We start from the raw sequence: 25,207 nt of genomic DNA on the forward strand, positions 1-25,207 counted from the left end.
ATCTCAGATCCAAAGGCCATGGATGTTGCCATTCTACCTGGGGCATAAAGCAGCAGCTCAGAGCTCACCTGCCCCCTCCTCATTCTGCTGCTGCTGCTTTGTACTGAGCACAGACCAGCCTTGAGTTTGAGAGCCCAAGAACTGTCCACATTTAAACCTGGTCCAGGTATTTGTGATGATCACCCAGTGCTTGTGATGCACTGAAATTATGGTATTCAAATGTCAAAGGTCTTAATCATAAATTATTTCAATTATTGCAACATTATATTTTACTTAAACTGACACACTATATTCATTATTCTTTAATATTGAAAAATGTTAAGTCAGCTGTTGGATAAACGTACCTAACCCACAATAGGATGTTTTAAAATGCTTATACAAACCCCTCTGTGCAAGTGACAAGAAGAAAACTGTGCTCCCACCAAACACTACATAAGACCCATCTCCCTTTTTCACTTCATTCTCATAGCCTAAAACATGATAATTTCCTGCCCCCTTCCCCTCCAAATAAAGACTTAGCCTTGTCTATGCATTTAAACACAACATTAATGCACACCTATAAAACCCATCAATTCAATGCCCCAACTGAGTGTTTTCAACCTCCCATAATAAAGAAAGAGCTCACATTCTGAGCTGAAATACTTTTAAACTAATCTACAAAGAGCTCCCCTGAAATCCTTTCTTCGTGAAATCATAATGGACAAACATACTTCACATTCTCATGAACAAACTTAATACTTCCATAGTATCCTTAGTATTCTTACTGGATAGGTAACTGATTAAAAATAGTAATTTTCACTTCTCTATAGCTTATTTGAAAATATGGGATGTGGGTTAATTTACATTTTTTTTTACATATGTGGAGTATGAAAAAACCCACATCACTCTACTTTTGGAAGTTTAATCTTCTCTTGGCAAGTGACTCAAGAAAATAATTCTTATTTTCTCCTAACTTTCCAGACAATCCAGTCTGTCACAGTGAATAGGCAGAATATTGCAACTATGCATAGACCCACTTGTTCACTAATCTGATTTATTATTTAATTTACAAAAGTTAAGAAAATGCAACACAGCTTTCTTTACAAGTACACCAAGTACCAATCAGCCATCAAGAGGGATTTTTTTTCCAGTAAAGAAAGTGAGGAGGAGAAATCAGTTTGAATGAGACTAACACAACTTGTAGAGATAATCCTTTAGCAGGGTAAGGAGATATTATTTCTATAAAGTCAATAAATATTGTGCTTAAAGTTAATGAAATGAGATTATACATTATGTTCCTCAGGTAGTTCAACAACTCCCCAGCCACAAGGCATATGTGATAACATTTATGTGAGATACAACACACATTCATTTCAATAAATAAATAAAAAATAACAAGAAAAGCGATAGTAGAGGGAAGAAATGGGGACCCAAAAGGGAACATATTAGCTAACAATCACACCTGCCTTGTATCTGTGCTCCCCTCACCCCATGGGATTTTCTTCTTTTAATACATACATGAATATACATATATACATACACACACATATATACACATACACACACACCTTCGCACACTGATCTGGAAATTCGTGTTTTCCCTCAGCACCCAGCTTTTCTAACAGTATAGAGTTTATAATTTCAATCAGTAACATTAAAAAAATATCAGATTGCTAGGAAAATGCACCCTTCTATCATCATGTATTGCTAAACAAACAAACAAACAAAAAAATCAGTAATGGCTTCTCCAAAACATAGTAAGCAATTTGATAGAGCACACATAAGGATCTGATATTTCCTTTTACCAGGTCTTCAATGCATTTTGAAAATGGATATATCATCTAGTTTTCCCTGTTTATTTTTACAGAAAGGAAAATATGGCTAACAACTGGTTTGGTGAACACCAAGAAACAAACAGGTGCTATTTTTAATTGAATTGTGCTGCAATGTTGCATAATGATTCTGCAGTGGAAATTTATCTTTTGTTTGCAGAAGTTGCCTTGCTAATAAAGCAGACTGATTATCTGACCAATATAGATAAGAAGTCTTCCTGGGTATTTCTGCAAGATGTTAAATATATAATAGGATTTCTTGGTGTATGTCTTAAGTTTACTTAACAATATAAATAATTTTCAGCAGCAATATTTCCTACCTCCTTCAGCTCCTTCACCACCTTCAACTCCTTTGAAGTTATTCATGTCTGTACTTAAAACAATTTCTGATAAAGTAGTGCAACACAGATGTCCCTTGCAGAACAGCCTAAAATTGGAACTACACAAAAGAAGTGAGCAATAGCCATTTACACAAACAAACTGTAATAAAGTTGATTAGGCTAACAAACGTACTGAGAAGGTCATAACCATCATCTATTCAATTCTGAATCCAACCACTGCAACTACCAGAGTTTTAATTTACTGGGAAATAACAGTGCTGTCAAAGCAAAGCCAAATATCTCGTTTGTTATCAAGGAGCATCTGGCCCTACTCAGCTTTAAATCAAACGCTACTTATCTTAAATTCAATTAGTAATCTGGGGGTTTGAAGACTTCTGGGGGGATGGTTCAGGGTTTTTTAGTCCTCCCAAAACACAGTTTTAGCAGCTGTTGAGAGAGGGATTTTGCTGTGAACAAGTCAACACAGTTGAGGACAAATATGCAAGCAGGCTAACTTGCATGAGTACATACGCTTACTACTATACCTCTACCATAAGGTCTTCATCAAGAATCAAAGGGCTTCAGATTCAAAGCCCTAATTACATATTTATACATCTAAAGTGACCAAAAGATTAAACATTTTTCTGGAATCCATGAGAGAATGTAGAAGCAGCAATCACTTGGAATCTTGAGTGTTATATTCAGTCTCTCCTGCTGAAATCTGGCTGAGCCGTTTGCTTGATCCCCACAGCTTTCGGGAAAGCTGACCTGAGCGCATCTGTTTGAAAGTAATTCAGAGAAACAAAAGGAGGGGGAAGGGATAAGGTGGATAAATTAAAAAAGAATTCAGACACTGAATCTGGTGAAATGCAGACACTACAATGTACTGCATAAACAAAATATACCAACAAAAATTCTTTGAAAATAAACTAAAAGTTACACTTAGGGATTATTCTTGGGACTGACAAAAAACAACACACAAAACACACTAACCACAGTCTTCTCTGAATTTGAACAGTTAAAGGGGTATTACCCACTAATGTGTACTTATATGCTTAACCTACTTCAAACAGATTAGAAAGAGTGTTTAGATTGCTATTTTGATAGGAAGAGAAAAGAAGAGGTGAATGCCAAGCAAAAATGAACTAAATGAGAAGAAAGGACATTTTATTTTAGAAATTTCAAACAGAAATTGTCAGAAGTGGGAAAAAAATAGCCAAGATGCAGGACAGTGATAGCAGAATAAAGGAAAAAGAGAAAGGTTATCTCCTGGTATCAAATTTATACAGTCTTCCAAAGATCCTGGGTGAAGTGATCAGAGGAATGTTTAAAGCAGAAGTAATTCATAGAGTATTCCATAGGATAAGATGGATAACAAGCAACCAGAGGCCATATTAAATCCAGCATCTGGTAGGTCTACAGTCTCACAACAGTTTGTAAGAAACTCTTCATTACCTAAGCACAAGGTTGATGATTGGCCAGTAGTGATCAGCCTGGCAGCTGATTAGGTTCTGAAAATCCCCACAGTTCAATAAATAAGATCCATGCCTTCACAAGTTTGAGAACAGCTCCTCACAGTTACTACTACAAATGTTACCAGCTTCTGAGCTATATTAGCACAGCAGCAGTGTTCTAGAAAAGGCACAGCACTGATCAGGATTAACACTAACAAGTGATAATTGCCCAGACTTCTGCAACATCCAAAACAGCTAAGTAATTGTTAAAAAATATAAAAGCATTTATTATACTCCATATTAGAAACTGTCAGTGCAGAAACACTAAGGGCCAATCTTGATAGCAAGCAGCATTTCACTTTTTGCACATTAAAGCAAGTCTGTGCCAAGTATCCAATCCTCTGTCCTAAGGATCAATATCACCACTGAAAGCCAGAACTACAACACTGTCTTTGCATACAGATAAAGTTCCAGGAATTAACACATTCCTTCCAAATAAGTCATTCAACAAATGAACACCACACATACACACACTTTTCAAATATATTGATTGATGCCATTATAGAAAACTAGAAAATCTGGGGCATAATGTTGTTCCTTATATGTTTGTGTTAAAAAAAAACCTATTTACATGGATATTAAGCTTGCATATCATCTGAACTGTAAACAGAAAATCCTGGGAAAAAAAGTCACTGGAAAGCCTCTATAATGATAAAGGGAATCCAGTCTTTGAAACAACATTTTCTGCATAGTTAGAAAAATAGATGTGATTAAAAAATGAAAATAAGAAAACAAAAAGCCTTCAGTCTAATGATACACACAAATTTCAGCCTACAAAAGATCTTTTCTATGGAATAGGAAGCTTAGAAATGACAGTGGCTTTAAAACTGCTGTTACAACCATATGTTTAACCACATAATAATCATCTCTTTTTCAATTCTACAATAGAAAACTGAAAGTCAGTGGAAATCTCCCCTCCACATCCAGTGCAAGCAAAATCAGACTACCATTGTGTGAATATTTTTCCAATATTAAACTATGTATATCCTAGCAAGAAAATTTAAAAATACTGACAAATAAAGTTGCTCTGTTTTCACATTTAGAATATAAAATAGAATTAATACACACTTTTCCAGCATGTACTTAAGATCATGCAAAAGTGATAATCACATTTTCAAATAAATACATAGCAGCACAACAGAGATTGAGTTATAAAGATAATAAGCAGTTTTAAGTTAACTCAAGTACTTTGAAAGTCATTACAAGAAGTAATTAAGCAAAAACTATGGTTTTGCACAAGAAAAATTGGGCATATCTATTTGAGAGATGGATGCTCTGTAATTGATATTGCATATGCAGAACCAGCAAGTTTCTATTCACCATATGGAACACAAGCATACTGGGAACCTACAGAAGTGATTCCCTGTGCACTGCCATTAGAGACTCTCAACAGAAATAAATAATACCTTTTTCCCCAATGTCAGTCAATGCATATTAAAAGATATCTGATAGAAACCATAAAAAAAATAAAGGAAGTAGCTTGCTCTCTTTCATTTCCAATTTTCTTCTGGAAAATTATTTCATCAAGAAGAGGCTGACAACACTATCCCATTCAGAAAAGGTTAGCTATTATGACTTTGCTTATTCAGATGTGAGTGATAAAGTCTGGAAGTTAGTCCAGCTGAGCTTCCCATCTGCGATCCCTATACACATCTGATTCTTAATCAGAACTTTCAGCAGAGCAGTCTCAAAAGTTATTTGTTTCCCACTGAAAACTGAAACTTGCTCTTAAATTTACCCTGCCATAGAGGAGACCTCTTGCTCAACTGGAAAGCAGAAATAAGTGAACTTCCCACTGTTCGGTAGAAAAAGTTCTTGATGGTGGGTTTTACCTCTGCCGGCTTGCCAACACCAACGATAATCAACTTGCCATCCTCCAAGCCAACAAGGATGTGGCTGTACTCTTTGGTGACAGAAATGCAATGGATTGGCAGTCTCATGGCTAAGGGAGAGATGCTCAGACTCAGGCTGGAAGGAACAAAAACCACAGAGAGAAAGTAAGTCATGTATTTGCTTGCACGTACTGCAAAGAATCTCATGCAAGTGAAATTGCTGTCCATGAGATGCACTATAAAACACAGTTTCTCAAGGATAAAATTTGCAGTTTCAATTATCTTACTGCATCCTAAGAATCTAATTTAATCCCAAAATAGAGCTTCAATAACAAAAACAGATGTGGATAGGTTAAGTCAGTAAGCTAAGACACTGAAAAACAGTGACATTAATCCCACAGCTGCCTATGTGACAAACATCCCTCCCATTCTGAGGAGCAATGGAGCTCTACAGATCTAAGCAGTAAGTGGAGCTTAAAACTTGGTGCAGAACTATGTGAGGCTTGATCCTGCAATTGCTGAGCTCCCTGTGACTAATCACAGCAGTTTGCAAACTGACAGCTCCTCCTGTCAGTTCTAGGTGTTTAATTGGGATAAATGTCTGGCAAGAAAGAGATCTGCTACAACCTCTCATTTTATTTTTCTCCACATCTTAGTTCCGCCAAAATTTTTTTTGGGAACACAGAAAGAGCAACAACTATCACCTATAGCACCAAGCAAAGTTTATTACACAGCCATTTCTCTATAAGGCTCCATATTTGTATCTCAGTACAAATGCTGGTACATTACCTGTAGAGATCCCGTATGGAAAGAAATCCCTGCAAGCTGCCCATGACGATATATTCGCCAGTTACACACAGATCAGACACTTCCTCCTTCAGAGTCTCAGAACCCAGATATTTCCCATTGACAGAATAGAGATGTAATGCATTCTTATCCTGAAGAGATCAAAAATAAATATGTCACAGAGGACTGACAGGATGAAGAGTGTTGTACTTGTATCTTTTGCTCATTAAAAGGCACCAATTTGGCAACAACCACAGATGATAATGCTGACAGCAGTCTCCCTGTTGAATGATGCAAGAGTAGTGAGCCTATACTCAGTGTGTGTGGAGGTAAGGTCCTGTATAGAAGTTTTTGAAGCTACCTCTTGATGTAATATTGTAGCCCATTCAATCAATTGTAAATTTCTTGGAAACATCCATGGATCTAATAGACAGGTCCCTATTTTTTGTTAAGAAAGAAGAAAGCATGATTGCACTCATCTTCAGCCTTGCTACCACCCCTCCTTACTCTCTTGCCCTCCCAAATCCAAAAGCAGAAGGAAACAAGCGTATTTCCACAGAGCTAGACCCAGAAGCATTTTCTAGACAAGCCAATGACTTCTTGCTGCATTACAGATGCAAATAACAAAACCATCTTAAGTTCTTCCAGCCTGGCATAACCTTGAGTCTCTTCTCTCCCCATCTTCCTAATGTAGTTAGTATGCCTACATCAGAGATTTGTTTTCCAAGAAATCTCCCAGGTTTAAGGAAATCACAACAGCTCTACCATTATTAAAGCAAGTACACAGCTCAACAGACACAAACTTATAGCTGTATCTCCAATCCCAAACTAAGAAACTCCGTGGACGCTGAGCATCTTCCATCCAGAACTTGCTGCTCTCCTTATAAGCCTCTGTTCCTGTGCACAGTGGAACTTGTTTCCCCTAGTTTTTCTGTCCAAAGTGGCTCTCCCAGGAAGACACACTAATGTATGCTTGAACATCTTGCAGGTGTTTGGAGATTTTCATGAAACCCACAGAAGCACAATATGCCTGTCACTTACCTTTAACAATTCAAATTGTTAACTCAAATTTCACTTGAATTGGCCAGCAAAATTTAAAAAAATATGGAAACTGACACTGCACGCTCAAAACGCCTCATTACTACAGGAAATTAGATAAAGTTAGATACACTTATGATTAAAATCTTCAGTGACAGAAACAGAGGTTTTCCACAAACTTAAGTACCTTGAGAGTAGTCTTTCCTTCCACACTGGTGTGGACAACTATATGGCCTTCCCAGGACACAGCCAGATTGGGAACAGTCAGCAGGAGAGAACTCTCACACGGGGGTCGCAGAGTCCTCACGTACTGACCTTTCCGAATGGTGCGGACAATGACGGTGCCATCCTGCAGCAAGCACATCAAGGGCAGTGGATATTCAGCAGGACAGGATATTCACAACACTCAGAATTTACATACACAGTACACAGGGGATACTCTGAATGCACTTCAATCCTTAGTGGGAGATAAGGACTCCTGAGCATTAGGAACTCTTCACAAAGAAGTCTTCCCCTCAAGACCATGTACTATAGGCATGTGAAAAAAACAAATGCAAGTAGGGCAAGAGGGAGGATAGGCAGCAAATCAGCCACTTCACAGGTCACATTTATGAGTAGGCATTACATGGAGTACAAAGCCAGACTTCAGCAGCCTGCCTGTGCAGTACAGTAAGGCATAACATGAGCAAGTGGCACAGAACCTTCAGGGTTAACATAGCAAGGAAGAAACAATCAGAACACTGCTGCTATGAGAAGCTTAAAATCTCCAAGAAAGTCCACACACATAAAAGCTCATCTGTGCAGAATAACACCACACAGGAGGTGAGGTCTATGCTCTGCACAGCTGTTTGAGATAGTCTGATTTAAGCAGACAGCAAAGGCGATGGCAAATATCTTCTTTATAAGCAAGGCTTAAGAAAGAGATTGTGAAATAGTGACCTTTTTTTCTATTATTCTTAATCAACTTCAAACACCTGATACGGTTTGAGTTTGGTTGAGAAGAGGCAAAAAAAGACAAGTAGGAAGGTGCTTACCCTGGATCCTGACACTGCCATGTCCAGTTCAGTGCTGATGCCAACACTCGAAACTTCATCTGTGTGCCCATAAAGGATCTGTAATGGCTTAGGTGCCAGGCCTACAGGCACTCCTCCCTGAGAGTAACAAAAAGTGCAATGACACATTCTCTTGCAGCTGAAGGACAAACAAAAAATGAACTTCTGGTATCTTCAGTACCAGTTGTGAGGTGTGTATTTGATAGAGGTCAGAGCCAAAGGCATAACTCACCACTCCAATATCAATGTATTACCCTCTGTGAGCACCTCACTTACTGAAATCCCAAGAATGAATGAACATGTAGTTACTGCGTGGGTGTGAGAGACAAGGTTACTTTGCTGACTTCCCTCCTACCCCTGCAGGTGTCCAGGAGTGCAAGGACAACAGTGAGCAGGCCTAACAGGAGTTGTTCACATACCCCATCCACACACTTGTTCTTCACCTGTGTATCTGGGCTTTTCCAGTTCTTAGAGTTTACCCTGGAATCAAGCACTATCTTCACAATCAAGCTTAAAAAAAGCTGAAATTGACTTTTATTTTACTTAAAATAACAGCAACTCTTTCCATTTTCCAAGGAAAAGGAAGCAAATAGTACTTCTCAGTGACTACCAGTAGTAAAATACACGAAGGAAATCTTGGAATAATGCTCATTAAAAATAGCAATGTCCCCATGTAACTCCAGGTATCACAGCTTTTGTCCCAGTGAGTGCACTGTCAGCATATACAGACTTATTCTCAAACAAGTTCTAAGGAAAGAACTGTCCTTAAAGAGAAGGTACTGTAAATAGTCCTACAGAGAACTATTTATTTTCATTTCTGTGATAAGGATTTGTTTGCCAATCAGGCCCTGAAAGCCTGAAGCATGCAGGAATACAGAACAAGTGTCAAAATACAGAAGGTGTCACTGCAGAGAAGACAAGTAGAACGGAAATGCCAGTACGCAGTCCATACGCTGCCACTTTGTAAAGACCAAGTTAAAAGTCTCAGAGAAACATTTACTATACATAAAATAGCATTTATGTATCTATTAATAAAAAATACATTAAAAATCTTCAGAAAAAGCACTTCTAAATAAAGATCATTTCCAGAGTGTGAGTTAACTGACCATGAAAAGATAAACTAAAAAAATCTCCAACATTTATCCCCACTTGAGACAAAAAGCTACCCGTATGAGCACTAAGGTCTTACTTTTTTTGACCATGCACTGTAACTACAAAGTACTTTACAGAATTATAAATACTCCCACCACAAAGACAGCTTCCACGAAAGCACATGCAATTATTCACCACTCTACCGCTTTAATGTGCTGACTTTAGTTCCACGATAAAGCACAAGGTGACTTGATGAAATCTACTGTCCGAAACATGACAGATTCCCCCAGCAATTAATCCTACTTGTATATCTTAAATGCAGCAATCAGAAATCAGCATTTAAATGAATAATGATGGAAATAATGATTGAGTATAAGTACACACATGGATCACACAACTACTCTCACTGTGTGAAAGCATGAGACTAATATTAAAGAATTCTCAAATGCCAGTGCAAATGCAGGAAATAGACAGTGCTGTCTTTGCTATAGTTATCAATACCCACCACACAGAAAAGGCAGTGCTAAAATGCAACCACTAGGAGTGAAATGTAAAATTCTTATTTGCCTGCCCTGAAAATAATCTATGAAATCTTAAAGAGAGCCTTTAAAATAGTGCACTAAAAGCAATCAGCTTAGTAATTTTACTCCCATTGTCTTCTCTGAAGTACTATACATATCAGTTACTATATAGCTAAAGTGCACTATCTTCCCTACAAACCTGAGAAGAAATCAATAAAACATAATAGCAAAACAGAGGAAAAAAAAATACATCCAGAAACTGCTTCTGAGTATGCCTAAATAACCCACCTGGTGAACAATTTGCCATATCATACAGGTAGTATCTCTGGAGCCTGAAATTAAATGAATTCCACAGTGGTCTATTGCCAAGCAGGTCACAATATCTAGATAAAGAAAAGAAGACAAAGTTGTCACATAGGTAATTAAGACTAATTTCCCTCAGCCTGACAATGTGGATACAATTTGTCACACTGTATCCTGATTTGCAGTCAGCATGAAACACTCTACTGTGATAAGGGCTGGTGACACTATTAAACAGTGAAATTATCATACAGCCAAATGTACCCACTTTACACATTCAGCTCTGCTACTTAAAAATAGCAGGCAAGCCTTATTTTGAAACTACATTAAAGCACCAGTCCAATGACTGAAAAGCCATGCTCAAGTATTTATGTATAATCACAATTCAAGCATCCCTCTGTTCTTATGCTGCCATTCCTTTACAGCTGCTACACTTGGGTGCCCAGGGGATGTGGATATATTCTGGGACCACCAAATAACACACATAACCTTTTCCATTTCCCAACAGAGAGTGACTGACCCATGTGCCTGATGTGCTGTCCCATCAGTTTGCCTTTGGTAAGGGATGTCACTCGGATGCTGTTGTCCCAGTGTCCGCCACTGAAGAGCAGCTTTGCGTCATGGGACACTGCAAACAGCTTGGAGGTGATCTCCAGCCCTGGGGCAAAAGGACCACTCATGCTGCGCTGTGTTCTGCAGGCAAACGATGAGCAGTTAACAGTAACCTTGGTTCACATCCATGTATTTTGCACTTCCTCTGTCTTTAAACATCACTAATGAATTCCATCTATAGAAGAGGCTACACCCATGGTAAAACTCGCACTGCCACCAGTGACTGGAAGCAAGATTTCATCTTAGTTTTTTTTCAGCCTTTTACACAATTGGATAACTCATGTCCCTACTAAGCACTGTAACATTAAAGACAAAAAAGGAATTTTCTAAAACCAAAAAATCCAAATATGCCATATATGTCTATGTATTACTACAGCATAAGAATGTATGAAGACTATCTCAGCTTACACAATGAGTTTTTGTGATTGATAATTAGAAAAAATTAGGAGTAGCTCTAAGAATGAAGCCTGAAATACCACTTACATAACTGTACTAGAATGCTATTATAGATTAGAGGTAATATTAGTGAACACCAGAAGATACATTTTTGGTGAAAACCCAGACAGTGAAAACAGTATTTTCACTGATTTTCAACAACTATTGTATTTCATTATTTTAAATGCATTCATCTGTACCCCCCCTCAAAATTTGCTTACTTGGGATTTGTCACTGTTGTATCTTTGATGAATGTAAAATAGTTGGAAATATTTTTGTCATAAGGCAGCCAACCATGAGTTCCAATAACACAGTTCAGACTTGCTGTTACCTAAAAAAGTTTAATGAAAAAGTTGATGAAACCCAGAGGTTTGCTTTCTGCTTGCCTCAATGCTAGTAGAGCTTGCATAAAGTTCAGCAGAGGCTTCTTGAAAACCTACCACAAAGGAAAAAGCACATGCACCTCTCCCTGAACAAATAAATCAATAAAAAAAAATCCCACTCAGATGAGTTAATCCACATGTGGTACACAGAAACATATTAGAATAGTACATGTTCTACATAGGTCAGAGAAGTTGGGGTAGGAAGGATGGGAGGAGACAAACACTAAAAATCCCAGTCAACCAACCCCTCTCAAATATTTAATTACAAATCAGTCATTTAGTTTAAGCTGCTGCTTCTTCTCTTCTCTAAATACTAACTGTTAATAGTAAACATATTAACACAAGAAGTTTAACAAACATTGTACTACAGTTTCATTTCTGAGGAAGTAACAAAGGAATCTAAATATTCAAGGGTACTTTGATTAGATAGTTATGAAAAACACAAGGAGAATTTTAGATGTGCTCCAATAACCTATGAATGTACCACAATTAAGTGAACACAGTAACTTTGACATACAATATAGGAATATTGGAATGTTCTTTCCTGCAAAACAGAGATATTATTGCACTGGGGCCAGTGTTAGGCCATATATACAGATGCAGATACAAAACCACTGCTCTCCTTTCATTATCTGGTATCTGCCATAGTACAAGAATGTGTTAGTGCAAGAGTTAGTTCTAGAAACAGTGCAGGCCTTTGGAAGGTGCATGCACCAGATATGGTATAGTTTAACATACAGGTTGGAAAGCAACGACAAACAATGACACCATTAATAACTCAATGCTGTAATTTTAAATCTGGGCTGCACTGCATTAGCAAATTGGTTGTTGCAGGGAAGCTGATCAAGTGTCAACTTACAATATGCCTCACTATAATTTACAGTCATATCTCATTAGCTCTTAAACGCCATTCAAAAAATCAGCCTGGCTTCTCCTTGGAAGATAAATATTTAACTCAACTGACAGTTGCTTCAGGTTAAAGGAACACATTTGAAGAGGAACAGTTAAGAAATATTTCTCTACAAGCTGCATAAAAAATACAGCCATTTGACTATCTGCAGTTTAAGAACAGTATTGACACATGCAACTCACCAAGATCTCTGGGCTTCCCTGAGAAATAAAGGAGCGTGATTGATTCCTGGGGACAACAGCTTTGACAATGGGCACACCATCACTAATTCCCTAAGAGAAAGGACATGGGTTTGATCTGATTATATCCAAAAGCTAAAGGATAAATCTAGAACCTGTAAAGAGTAAGATGCAAAGCTCTGGAATCAGTGTCAGACCTGTAGAGCACCCTAAGGCATTGGCACACACCCATTCAGTTTGTGCAGGTAACCTTCATCACAAACACTGCAAATGAAACCCTGACCCCAATCAGAGAGTTTAACTACCAAGTTCAGTGATTCCTCACACACCACCAGTGAGGCTTGCAGCTTTCTTGGTGTGGTGACTAGTTTAATACTCAACACCCACACAAGCAGCCAGCAGATTATGGGATTCAACCTCTAGGAAGCCAACTAAAAAGACAGAGCTCATTTAATACACATTGCATTGTAAAATATTCTAAATAGGAAGCAAGTTTATTTTCATCCAGGTTGTGACCTTTTGTTTCAAGTACATCAAATTTCAGGTTAGACTTCAAACAATTTCAAGTAACACATCTACCTCTATGAAGAATGACTTCAGCTCAGTGAGGTGTTGGAAGAGATTCAGAGTAGAGGTATCGCTTTTAGTTAGTCTTTGTACTACCTCTTCTGCTGACAGCCTTTGTGGATGGGGCTCCTAGGAGGCAATATTTGAAGGAGTAACAAATTAGACTAGTTTATCAATTTGTTCAATGCACATGAGTACTCAGACTCTTAATGGGAAAACAGTCTTAAATACCTAATATCCCTTCTTGAAGTAAATTTATTAACTTTGAAAATGGATTCTTTGGTAATGTGACAAAGATTTAATGTTGCTAAAATTACAAACCATTACCTTAAAAACCATTGTTTTTTTCAGAAGTCCCTGTAACTCAGTTGTATTTAACCACAAAGGTCTGGTTGAGAGGGAGCAAAAGAGCAGTACCTTTAACAGCTGACAGGGAGTTTGCCCAAAATTGTTTATCATCCCTTCTAAAGCCTTCCTTTCTTTCTCATCTGTTAAAGCATCCAAATCCACAGCCCCTGGATCACAATCAGAATGAAGAATAGGAAAAAAAAAGAGAACACAATCCAAACAACTTATTAAGAACCAATATGGTCAACTTAATTTACTTGCAGCATTATGACCCTTTACCCCCAGAAAAGCCCCAGACAATGCCTCCATTTAAAACACAATCTGAAAACTCCACTCTGCATGTGGAATTTTAAGTGTATCTGTCAAGGCAAGAAGTGCAGGCCTTTGTCTTATCAAATGAATTTAATTTACCTCATTGCAAGCAACAAGTATCACACAAAAACCACCCAAAATTTAGCTTTGAAATTAACAGATTAAATTTATCTCTAATATTAATTGCTTTCAGTCGATGTGCCTGAACTCTAAACCACAAGAAACCTCCTCCCACATATGCATTTAAGCAAGTACATAAGTGGCAAGAAAACCCAGTAACTTTTAGGAAAAAAAAAAAGACAAAAAATCGTAACAGCCCTCCTTTTAAAAAAACTATACTTTTTTTTTTTTGATGACACATTACAAGGTTTGCTGCCATATTTCATCTATAAATCTGCTGCCTTACCATATGCTACTGAATGGTACACTCACAAATCAAGTGTCTACTGTCTAATAATGAAAACTCACAAGCCTGATGACAATGACAAGAGAACATGCTTTGTACCTTCATAAGTACAATAATAGAACACATTAAGCGCCTCCACTGCAGCTGGTCCCCTCTGCTTGTAGCCAAAAATCAAATCTATCCATTCATGAAGATGAGCAGAAACATACTCAGATTCCTAGAAGGAAAAAAAGTGCTCTTAGAAGAATAAGAGAATACTGCTCCCTCTTGAAGTTTTTACTATTCTCTATGGAAAAGATTCAATTCCTAAATTAAGAGTATCCACAAATTAGGTATTTAGCAACATATAGGGCAGAGGCATAAGAATCTTGTGTGCTATGGGCAGTAACTGCCAGGTAAGAGGGAAAATCAATATAGTGACACAAAAGGTATGCACTTTTGAAATGCACCTGTGCAAGGGAAGGTAACCTGCCAGCTCCCTAACACCAGACAGAGTCATCTTTAAATAGCAAAGGAAGCCTACTCACCTGCCTCTGCATTTTATCTCCTAAGACAGCAAATGCCCAAATCATTAGTGCCCAAAATGCCCAAGAGATTAAATGCTCTTTTCAGCATTTTATCAACGTGCACAGAGCTTTTAACTGGAAGTTCTAATGGCACTTGTAATGTCAAATGCAACGCCAACTCTAGTGTCAACGCCATCCCACTAGTTTTACATTTAAGCCACAGTAACAATCTGCAGGTGCACTTCCTTTATGATTACGTTACACACACAAACCACATCTTACCAAAGCCTTCCTGTGTTTATAAATAAAGTCTTCTGGGGAGCGGGCCCACTTAGGCAGAACAACATCATTTACCACCTCTTTGGACATTTGAAGCTGGCCTAAGTTAAAACCTGGTGAATAATTCAGAAAAGTTTTAGAGTTGCTACAAAATATTTCAAGTACCTTGATTTCTCAATAAAAATTAAAAATCATTATTTTCTCAATGCAAGAGAAGGATATTGAAAAGTTATTAATGTAAATCCCTAATAACTCTACACTAACATAGGAGGCTAAGTTCTGTTCTGCATGCTTACGATTTTAAATGATAATGGATAACAATTATCCAAAACATCGAAACTATTTTGAAGCTGAAGTCCCAACCATAGAAGTAGTATTGGTCTTTTACACATCCATCTGTAAACATATCTGTATTTGCTTGTTTATAAACATAATTGCATATTGCAATTGTCCAGGATTAAGAGTCCAAAACATTTCAGAAAGTTTATTCATAAGAAGGGAGTTACTTAGAAGTTTAAATGGTTATAAAATCAAGGCTTTTAAGAAGTCTGAAATCTCACCAGCTGTCATTGAAACAACTCCAAACACTTAAATGACTTGAAAGCGGGACTTGGGAGTTGTCAATTTTTCTAATTTAGAACTCTAGTAGATTGTTCCAGCACAAACATACAAATCCATTCTCAAATTGTGCAAAGATAGAGAAACAAATCACTTAACAATAAATGTGAATTTAAAAAGGAGTCTCATGTCTGAATGCGGGATACTGTCTTTTTAATCAGCATTATAATAATTATAATTAATCTCTTTTAACTTTTGCTATGTATTTAATCAGTATTAACTATTACTAACTTTTTCAAACATCCCAGTGAGCATCTCTGATCTCTCCATTGGGTAAACAACAATATTTTTAGCCATCCTTAAGCCCATAGCCTGAATTTTAAACTATGTTTAGGCTGCTGCTTAACACAACTGGCATCTTCACTGGGAAAAACTTCTAAGTTTAAAGCCAGCATCATGATTAATGTCTACAGTCACACAATAAGGTTTAAATAGTAAGTGTTCCTCAGCATTCACAAACGGCTGTAACAATTCTTTTCTGAAGAATACAGAAACCGTTTTCTGTGAAAATATTCTTGGCAGTCAGTTTACCATTTTGATTCTCCAGGAACTCTGGGAAGTAGAAGAACTCTGGATAAGTTCCTTGACATCATTGGGGGTGTCCATGAGTGCCTGCCAGGTAGCAGGAATAGAGTGGAACTGTCTGTCAGCACAGTCAAATCTGTGGATCAGAAAATCCAGGTTAGACTTAGACAATTCCCTCAGTAAAACGACAAAGAAGAAGCAGGAGGGGGCTGCTTATTTGCCCAGCATACCTGCCACTCTGAAGCTGGATATGGAGTGTTGTGAAAGGCTCCACCCGAATGAGGTAATGCATGACACCAGCAGCATTTGAGTAGTGTGTCCCATAGTGAAACTTGTCGATCATCCCAAGAGGATCCTCAAAATTCTCATATCTGACAAAAGAAATCTTTATAAATACAACTAAGCATTATGGTTGATTTACATGGGGATTATGCTTATTCAAGGCAAAGATTCGAAAGAAATTACCACAGCAGTCTATGAGAGGAAAAATACATTGAGTGCCATCAAACATGAAGATTCCAAATCTTACTTAGCAAGTCCCTAAGAAAAGACTGCTGAAAGATAAAAATGTACACCAGATGAAGCCTTTGCATGCCTGTTATACTCTTCCCTAGGCATTTGCTATCAGCTGTCAGAAACCAGACAAAGGGCAGACAAGACTGATGACTTTACACAACAAACCAACACACCCCCCACCACTAAAATGAATATTTACTTGTGAATAGACTTGTGATGGCTTCCTGCAAGATTTAGGAAATGTGTTTGACTGTGCAGGATGCAGGAGAGAGATCTTTTTCACACTCATGCCCATTTCCTGTTCTACTGGCAAACTCACTCTACCATGCCACCATCTGGCTGATACCTTCCTCAGCCGCACAAGGCTGCTAAGAGAAATTCTAGTTGAACATACTTCTAGAGAACCCACTTCATTACAATCAGGATAGAACCTAGTCATCCAAAGGAAATTCTCCATGTTCCAAGTTTTCAGAAGATTTTGGAAGACACCTGGCTGCAGTCTGGTATGACAGAACACTCACTCTCCCGACTAGCAAACAAGGGGAAAATCACTACACCGCTGTGTGGGTGTAAGTACCTGTCACTGGCACCTAGAGAGGACCTGCTGAAAGTCACTTGAGACCTATTTTATTTTGAAGATAATAATCTATGCTTGAAAAAAAGAGGAAGCACAGATTTGGGCTCAATGCTACCTCTTAGGCAGTTCAACTCAGCAGTATGATTTCACATTCCCTATCTTGTAGCAGATATGGGACACATTATGTCTTTTCAATCCATTAAATTGTTTCTACAATCTTTCAGTTTTTCATCTCCACAGCTGAGAAACAACTGAAAATTTACAACAGTAAGTTTTGTCCTTTCACTGCCATATAACTGAGTGCTATATAATATAGTCTGAATGCAGCAGCAACAACAAACCAACCATATTTGCAAGTGCATCTGCTATGTCATAAAACCAGCTTCAAAAAATTCACTGCCACCATTTTATTTTTTAAATGTGCTATTAGCCTGGAGGCTCAGAAAAGACAAAGAAATATAACCAAGTGTTCAAATACGTACTTCTCTTTCACAGTCTTAGCATTCTTCTCATTAACCACACCTATAGGTTTGGACAGGTCCCTAAATACAGCAGGATTATTTAGGTCCAGTTCTTCTGAGGTGTAATCTCGTAAAATCCAGGGAAACTAAAAAAAAGTAAGTCAAGCATCAGATAGAGATTAAAAATACGTCTTTCAAACCAGAAGAAACACATATCTTTGGCAAAAACTTAAAAATTAACTTTTTAATTACCACAGGATATTGAGCAAGGTCATTGTAAGTTCGTCCTGCCATAGTGTTTAGCTGAATAAGGTAGTCAAAGTTGGATATTTCTCTATTCACCCATTTCTGAAAGACAAAGAAAGATTAAATGGAATTCACTATATCAAAGATATATTTATTGCAAATTACACATCTTGTCAATATCCATATGCCAGAGGATAGCACTGCCAAGTGAAAGGTACAAGACCACAAAAATTGTATGCAAGTCCAGATTCAATTTCTCATAATGAAGTTTATTTTCCCTTTGATTCAGTGCTTGTGCTATCTATATTTCATTGAAATCAGGTCCTGACTAGTGACAGTACTGTTTCAAATACAGAGCAGCAGATAATTAGCAACCTTGCTAAAAAGGAAAAGAAAAATAGGAAGTAAGAAAAACAAAAAGAAGGCAAGTATGCAGATACTGATGAAAAGGAGAAAAGAATTTTGAAATCCATCTAAGTGCTAAGATCAAGATTTATTTCTAAATTACTCTCCCATTGGTTAACAATCTGTAAACCAAATTGTCTGTGCACCTTTGTTTGCTCCATTATTATATTCTAAACCAAAGAACAGATAGAGCTGTGTTCAGAAGGGGTCAGTATTTGTCTGTAGAGTGATGGAGACATGTCATGAAAGATGACATTTTCTCTGTGTAAATACACAACTCAATAGTTTTTATTGTCAGGAAAACAAAGAGCAATCAAAGTATTTCCAATATCTTAAACTTCTTTGTAACGCCTCCTCCCTCAGAGAAAGCAATTTTGGCATAAAGAGATGGAAGATAAAAATACATTTACTATATTTACAATTTACTATATTTAAAAATTTATCTGTGTTTATGATTATACGGACATTACGACATTTTCCTTTTTTACCAATATTACTAATTCCCACTTAATCTTCATGTGAGTTTTGTTGAAAGCTCCATCATGAAAAGATAGCAGGGAAAATTATTTGCACATCCAGTGAAAGAAGTTTCAAAACAGCACTCAAGATCATACACTAAAACCAGAAGCCAATCTGCCACGTTTTATGCTCATGCTAAAATGCCTGTCAATCACATCACCAGAGCTGCCTATACCCATTTACCTGACTGTAAACACAAACCAAACCATCCTAAAATTATGCACATGGAAGTTCAGGGACCAGGCTGAGGGTAGAAATTGGCAGCTGCCATATAAACACTGGGGGAGTCCTTCAAAAAGCAGAGGAATTCTTTAGACCATTGGGCTGAGGTCTCATACCTGCATCAAACCTGATGCTTTGAAAAGCTCCTGTGGCGATCTGGTCCCAGAAATGTTTGGAGAGCGCAGCGACAGTATCCGACTATATACTTTGTTTCGTACCTGTTAGAAACAGCACTAATAAAACAATATTCTGGAGATTGAAGCTGATAATTAAGCAATTTGTCTCCTAATTAAAATATGAAATAATTAGGACACAGATACACTTTCAAGTACTTTGATCTCTTGCTGTTTAAAACATTTGGACATGGATGGATGCGACATCCTTCACATCAAAACCAAACCACGCAACATTTTCTAAGGGATGGCCTACTAGTACACTGACCTACTAGTACGTAACTCACCCTAAATTCTGAAATTTATCATAGTCCCTCATAAAAAGGATCACTGAAATTACCCAGAGAGGGAAAAAGTTCACTACACTTTGACCATCAAATATCAATGATTTCTAATGTTGTTGTTAAAAATAAAGTCCCTTTCGATTTGCAATTAATTTGTTCTATCTTTAAGAAGATGGGCTTCAAAACATTTAGATTACTACTGATGTGATTTTAGTTAAATGGTAATTCTGTATTACAGAGAGAGAGAAAGGAAAAAGGAGAATCTCATTTTAGCTATCTTTTCACAATTAATCAGTTTCTAGGTGCCAGACTGCAGTGTAGTTTTCCATGATGACTATGTAAAGCAAACAGTTTGCTATTAGTGTTACGGTATTAAGGAAGGCACCAGACTCAAATTCAATCACTGATCTTAAACCTAACCTTAAGCTTCTTACATGAATCCATGACATTTAGGAAACCCATACCTCTTACTGAAGTTGAGGAAGTAGTTGGTTTGATCCGTAAGGAAGATCTCCAAAGCCGACCTCCTCAGGTTGTACCGACGCAAATGGATCTCTCGAATTTGAGAAAGGTGCCATTTGAAATCAAAACCTACCCCTAGGAGGAACGCTCTGTTTACTGATTTGGAATATACACGAAAAAAACCCTTTTCATACAGACACAGTGCAGTACCAGCTTCAATCACCTCAGAGTTATTCCCAGAAAAGGAAAGTCTTATAGCTGATGTGATTAACCATTTTGCTAGGAAAATATTAACTTCAGATATTGTTGTGCTGAAAGAAATGAAGCAAGAAATACCTGATGGAATGTAGAATACATTTGCTTTCTAATTAAAGACATATTATAAATGTATTCTGTTGACAAAAAGTATGAACCAACCCCTTTGCTTTCTTAAACAGACTCCAAGGCTGAACGCTTCGGTATACTGATTTGGAAAATTTTACTATTATTTGTCCAACATTTCACTTCCATGTTTTCATAGCCAGCTGTGTATATTCTATTAAAGTTCCCTAAATTAATATGGATGATGAATGCTTACATACTACTGCTTTTTAATCAATGCATGAGTACAACATTATTTGTTGTAGAAAGAGAACAGAGAGGTGCCATTTACAAAGCAAATTAGAGGTAGTAACTTCTTTTTAGTCAGCAGGATTTTAGTAAGTTATTTTTAAGAAATATTAAGAATAGTGAATCAATTTACCAGCTCAGAAATTACAGTTCCAGATTCTTGATTCTGAAGGGATCAGTCAGCCACTAACCATCAAAAGCAATATTAATTTTAAGTACAGACCAACAACTTGTCTCTTTACAATTACTTTGACACTCGTTTTCAAAACAAACAGCCTACGAAAAGCAGAATGCTGAACTACACTGAAAATAAAGAGACATTGATCATGCTTACCTTCCTCTTTCTCAATGCTACCATCAAAGAAATAGATGTGCTGGGTAGTGACCTCCAGCCTGCCCGGTATCACATCAATTACTGTAATGAGTTCACAGTCTTCAGACAATATTAGCTTTTCTTTCTGACTTTCCTCATCCTTCTCATCCCTGCAAAAACACCACCAAGTGTTACAGGGTTGGGTAGATTATACTGTTGCTTAGATCCTTGGTAAGAGCACAGTTAGAAAAGAATCAAATTTAAATGGCATTAAAACTGCAGCATAAACAATTCTATAAAGCTGCTTTCATCAGCAGTCGTGGGTGTTTCAGACTAGACCACAAACAGCATCACTCTTCAGTCTTCATATTTTGGTCTTAGGCACAGTGGACTTGACTTCATGTGAAGCACAAAAATATCAGGCTGCATTTCCCTACTTTATTTAATTGTTAGGGGCTTAAGCTCTCTGGTCCAGATGAGAGCTGAGTTCCAGTTCATGTGACTGAAGTTATCTTCAGGGTTATTTTGCTATAATCTACAGCAAGCATTTAATAACCTTTAAAGTACAAAATGTATCAGTACCACTCAGAGTGCCAACTCTCTACTGAACTTAACAGCACAAACACAGATGCATGCACAACGTGACATGTCCAATTACTGAAGCAAAGCAAAGCATTTGCTATCCTCCCTCAACTCCCCTTTCCCTGCTCTCTCTCTCCTGCCCTTTTTTTTTTTTTGGTTGTAGTCACACAAGTGACATGAAGGAAGCACAGCCTTCCCTCTGGAATGCTCTTAAACACAAGGCACTCTCCAGCACTCAAATGCTAACCACACAAATTTTCACGCTATGCAGCTGACAATGGAGTGAATGACATGGCAACTATGGACAAGAGGCAGTTCCAGTATGGTCCATGTCCTCACACAGCAGATTGCCTCCTGAGAATTACAGTCAATATACACAGCTGAAAAGCATTAACAATTCTGTAGCTTCAGCCCACCTGTGAGCAGTGAATCACTAATGGATTCTCATAAACATCTGCTCTGCCTCCTTTTCCCTGGGGCTTTTCTTGTCTTAGTCGGTAACAAGGATAAATCCAACAGTAACTTTGCTGATCAAAACTGCCCTGGATTGAATTGTTAAGGCCAGACAAAAAAAAGAGGGAAACTCTGGATGCTATTCAACTCCCAAAATTGTTTCTTGCTCCCTACCCCTAGCACAGAAACAAATTATAATTGTTTATCCTGTTCTACTTACAAATTGGAACTGGCTGTTGTGTCTTCTTCTGGTAGTTCCAGAACATCATCTTCCAAGTCACTCACTTTCACCTGCTTCACCACCTCCAGAAGCAGAGACTCACTAGAGGGCTGTGTCTGGTGCACACCTAGCATAAATAGACATAACAGCTCATAACTTTTTCTGCTACAATGCTTTTGGAAATCTAGCCTACTAAACCTGTCTTCTACAGTTGAATTTTGGTTTTAACCAAGTAAGAAGCAAGTAGGTTTCTTATATATTTTTGTGGTTAAGCAGAACACTACAAACAGTCCTTGAGCTACACTGAAAATTATGACAACAAAAATTTAACTTGAATTCTGATGTGGACACTTACAATAAAATATTTAGCAATGTTTTTCCAGACATTTCTAAAGCATGCAGATTTAGTAGAAACGCATTGCATTTGTTTTTTGGTTATGTGGGTTTACAAGAGTGTTTCGTGGGGGTTTTTTTGCTTGAGCCTTGATATCCAATACACCAAACTTCACAGTTACACCTAACTCAGCTGTTTGGCACACTTCTGAAACAAAGCACTTCCTATCTACACATTTTAGCCACAAATTCTAAAAGGCTTTGAACAAATACTGCTTACTGTGATCTTTATTTCTTCAAGAAAGAAGCAAAATCTCATACAAGAAAGCTGTGTGACTTCTTATTTTAAAACAGAGGAGTTGACTTTTATTTATTGCTCAACAAAACCCCACATTTCAACGAACCAGGGCAAAAGAATTCTACTTAGTAGGAAAATGTTATTTAAGGTCAAAGAACCGCTCTTATAATATAGATTTTAGTATAGATGAAATTAAAAAAAAATCAATATTTAAGTATATAAGCATATACTGCTTATTAAACACAAAGAGGAAAGTGGGTACCTTTCTTTGGTAAGAACTCAAGTGAGATAGCAAATACAACTTTATACCTAAATTATCTCTCAGGTCACTAGCATCCTGATGAGAGTTGAAGTTGTAATTCTGCACTAGTTTTAGTCTCATACGTGAAAAATTTTCCACATTTGAAAGTTTCCAGTGAACAGGACGCTGTTTCCTAGGAAAACAAGAATATTCATAAAAACAATCTGAATAAAGACCTACAGGAAAGAACTGATTACAAAAGAGTACCTATTTAGAAAAATACTGGTCATCCAGTAGTACATTGTAAAAAATAAAAGATTAAAATGCAGCTATTGCTTTTGTTTCATATTGCAGCTCTGTCCATCATTCTTTATTTTGTAAACAGTATTTATTTTCACAGAATTAGCAAGGTTGGAAGAGATGCTCAAGAGCATCAAGTCCAACTGACAAACTACCATCATCACAATCACCCCAAAATTACTTTCTAATAAGAACATTCCCTGGCATGACTTGAGGCATTTCCCCTTGTCCTGTCACTCAAGACTGTACACCTCAAGCATGGTTATTGCAGTCAATCTGACCTGGTTTTAACCACATGAAACAGTGAGCAAACCCCTTTTAAGAATCACACCCAGTCTAGGAAGTCCGGTCTCACCTTTCAGCCCAAGGCCCACGCTCAGAGAACAAGTACAGCTGGGCTGCTCTCCACTGCCTCAGCGTGGCTGTGTGCTGGCTGCTCAGCTGTTTGAGCATGCTGTTGTATCGCAGGTTCTCCTGCCGAGCCTTCCTGCTGAACGGCTCCACAAAGTGCTCCTGAAACACCAGTGCAAATAGATCCAGCACTGAGTTTACTCTGACCTTGGAAAACAGCTTCCCAAGAATTCTCAGAAAACAAGAAGAAACGGAAAAGGTTTAGCGATAAAACATTCTGAAATTTTAAGGTAATACTTAGGAGAGAAATTTTAAAAAGCTTAGACCTAGAAGAAATAGTGCCAGACTTTGATTTAAAGATGTGAAGAAAGTATTATCAATGCTGAATCCAGACTAAAGCAATTTTCATCATCAGGAAAGCAGTCAGTATGAGAAACTCTATTATAATACGTAGGATTTTTCTTAAATTCTGTATTCTTGAATGCGACTCTCATGGTATTTTTCCTTTAGCTATTTGAATAAAATAGACCTGCAAGTTTTGTTATTAAAAAAGCAAAGAGACATGTAACTTCACTACGGTATTGCCTGAAATTACAAGTTAGCTCTAATGCTAAAACTCAATCTGGACCTTATATAGAAAGGTCAGTTTAGAAGCAATTTTTCCACACATTAAGTAAGAAACGTTCACTGCTGTAAATGCTTTAATTGTATTAAAATAGGGTTTAAAAAAATCCCAAACAAACAGCTCATAATGGAAATCAGGTTTTAATAATTCAAAACACAAATCAAAGAGGATGCAGCTTATGGATGAGGATATTTCTACCTTGCTGATGAAAAGGAAGGCCTACTGTACTGAAATCTCTTTGATTGCATGTAAGACTGTTAATAGACAGAGCAGAATTAGTAAGTATATCCTAGAAGTGCATATAGTTCCACTGCCCATAAAATCTTAATTTAATTAACCTGTTTACAGTTACTTGAACTGGATCATCCTGAAATGAATTTTCTCCATCTTTTAGAAGGCAGCTCTCGAGAGAGTTCTTTTAAGAGAACCTCACACTCACTGAAAACCTTACCTGAAATTTAAGCTTACTTTCTCCTCTTTCCCGGTCTCGCTTGTGCATGTTCACCATAAATGCTTCATAACAATCTTTCCAATAAAGTGCCATTTGCTCATTATCATGACGGAATGAATTCTCTTCATATTGCTTCATATTTGGAATAATCTGGTTCCATCAAAACAAAATAAAAAGTACCATGTAATTTCTGAATGGGTTCCTCTGCTTTCATGGCTGA

At 37.4% G+C, this 25,207-nt stretch overlaps 1 protein-coding gene across 1 annotated transcript in view; it reads right to left on the reverse strand.

Annotated features, from left to right (window-relative positions):
• Positions 1-1,102: 1,102 nt before the first annotated feature.
• The window catches only part of NBEAL1 (neurobeachin like 1), a 74,999-nt gene continuing 50,894 nt past the window's right edge, over positions 1,103-25,207 (reverse strand). Inside the window, 26 exon segments of the mRNA XM_036387185.2 lie at positions 1,103-2,909; positions 5,478-5,613; positions 6,267-6,415; positions 7,489-7,650; positions 8,336-8,452; positions 10,255-10,349; positions 10,787-10,959; positions 11,535-11,644; positions 12,789-12,878; positions 13,365-13,481; positions 13,770-13,867; positions 14,518-14,635; positions 15,207-15,316; positions 16,353-16,397; positions 16,400-16,482; positions 16,577-16,717; positions 17,922-18,046; positions 18,153-18,248; positions 19,409-19,510; positions 19,613-19,673; positions 20,214-20,346; positions 21,155-21,303; positions 22,389-22,515; positions 23,329-23,453; positions 23,916-24,073; positions 24,988-25,137. Coding sequence (XP_036243078.1) covers positions 2,808-2,909; positions 5,478-5,613; positions 6,267-6,415; positions 7,489-7,650; positions 8,336-8,452; positions 10,255-10,349; positions 10,787-10,959; positions 11,535-11,644; positions 12,789-12,878; positions 13,365-13,481; positions 13,770-13,867; positions 14,518-14,635; positions 15,207-15,316; positions 16,353-16,397; positions 16,400-16,482; positions 16,577-16,717; positions 17,922-18,046; positions 18,153-18,248; positions 19,409-19,510; positions 19,613-19,673; positions 20,214-20,346; positions 21,155-21,303; positions 22,389-22,515; positions 23,329-23,453; positions 23,916-24,073; positions 24,988-25,137 — 3,072 coding nt within the window. The 3' untranslated portion in view covers positions 1,103-2,807.

Source organism: Molothrus ater, chromosome 7 (genome assembly GCF_012460135.2).
Source record: "Molothrus ater isolate BHLD 08-10-18 breed brown headed cowbird chromosome 7, BPBGC_Mater_1.1, whole genome shotgun sequence".
Classification (NCBI taxonomy): domain Eukaryota; kingdom Metazoa; phylum Chordata; class Aves; order Passeriformes; family Icteridae; genus Molothrus; species Molothrus ater.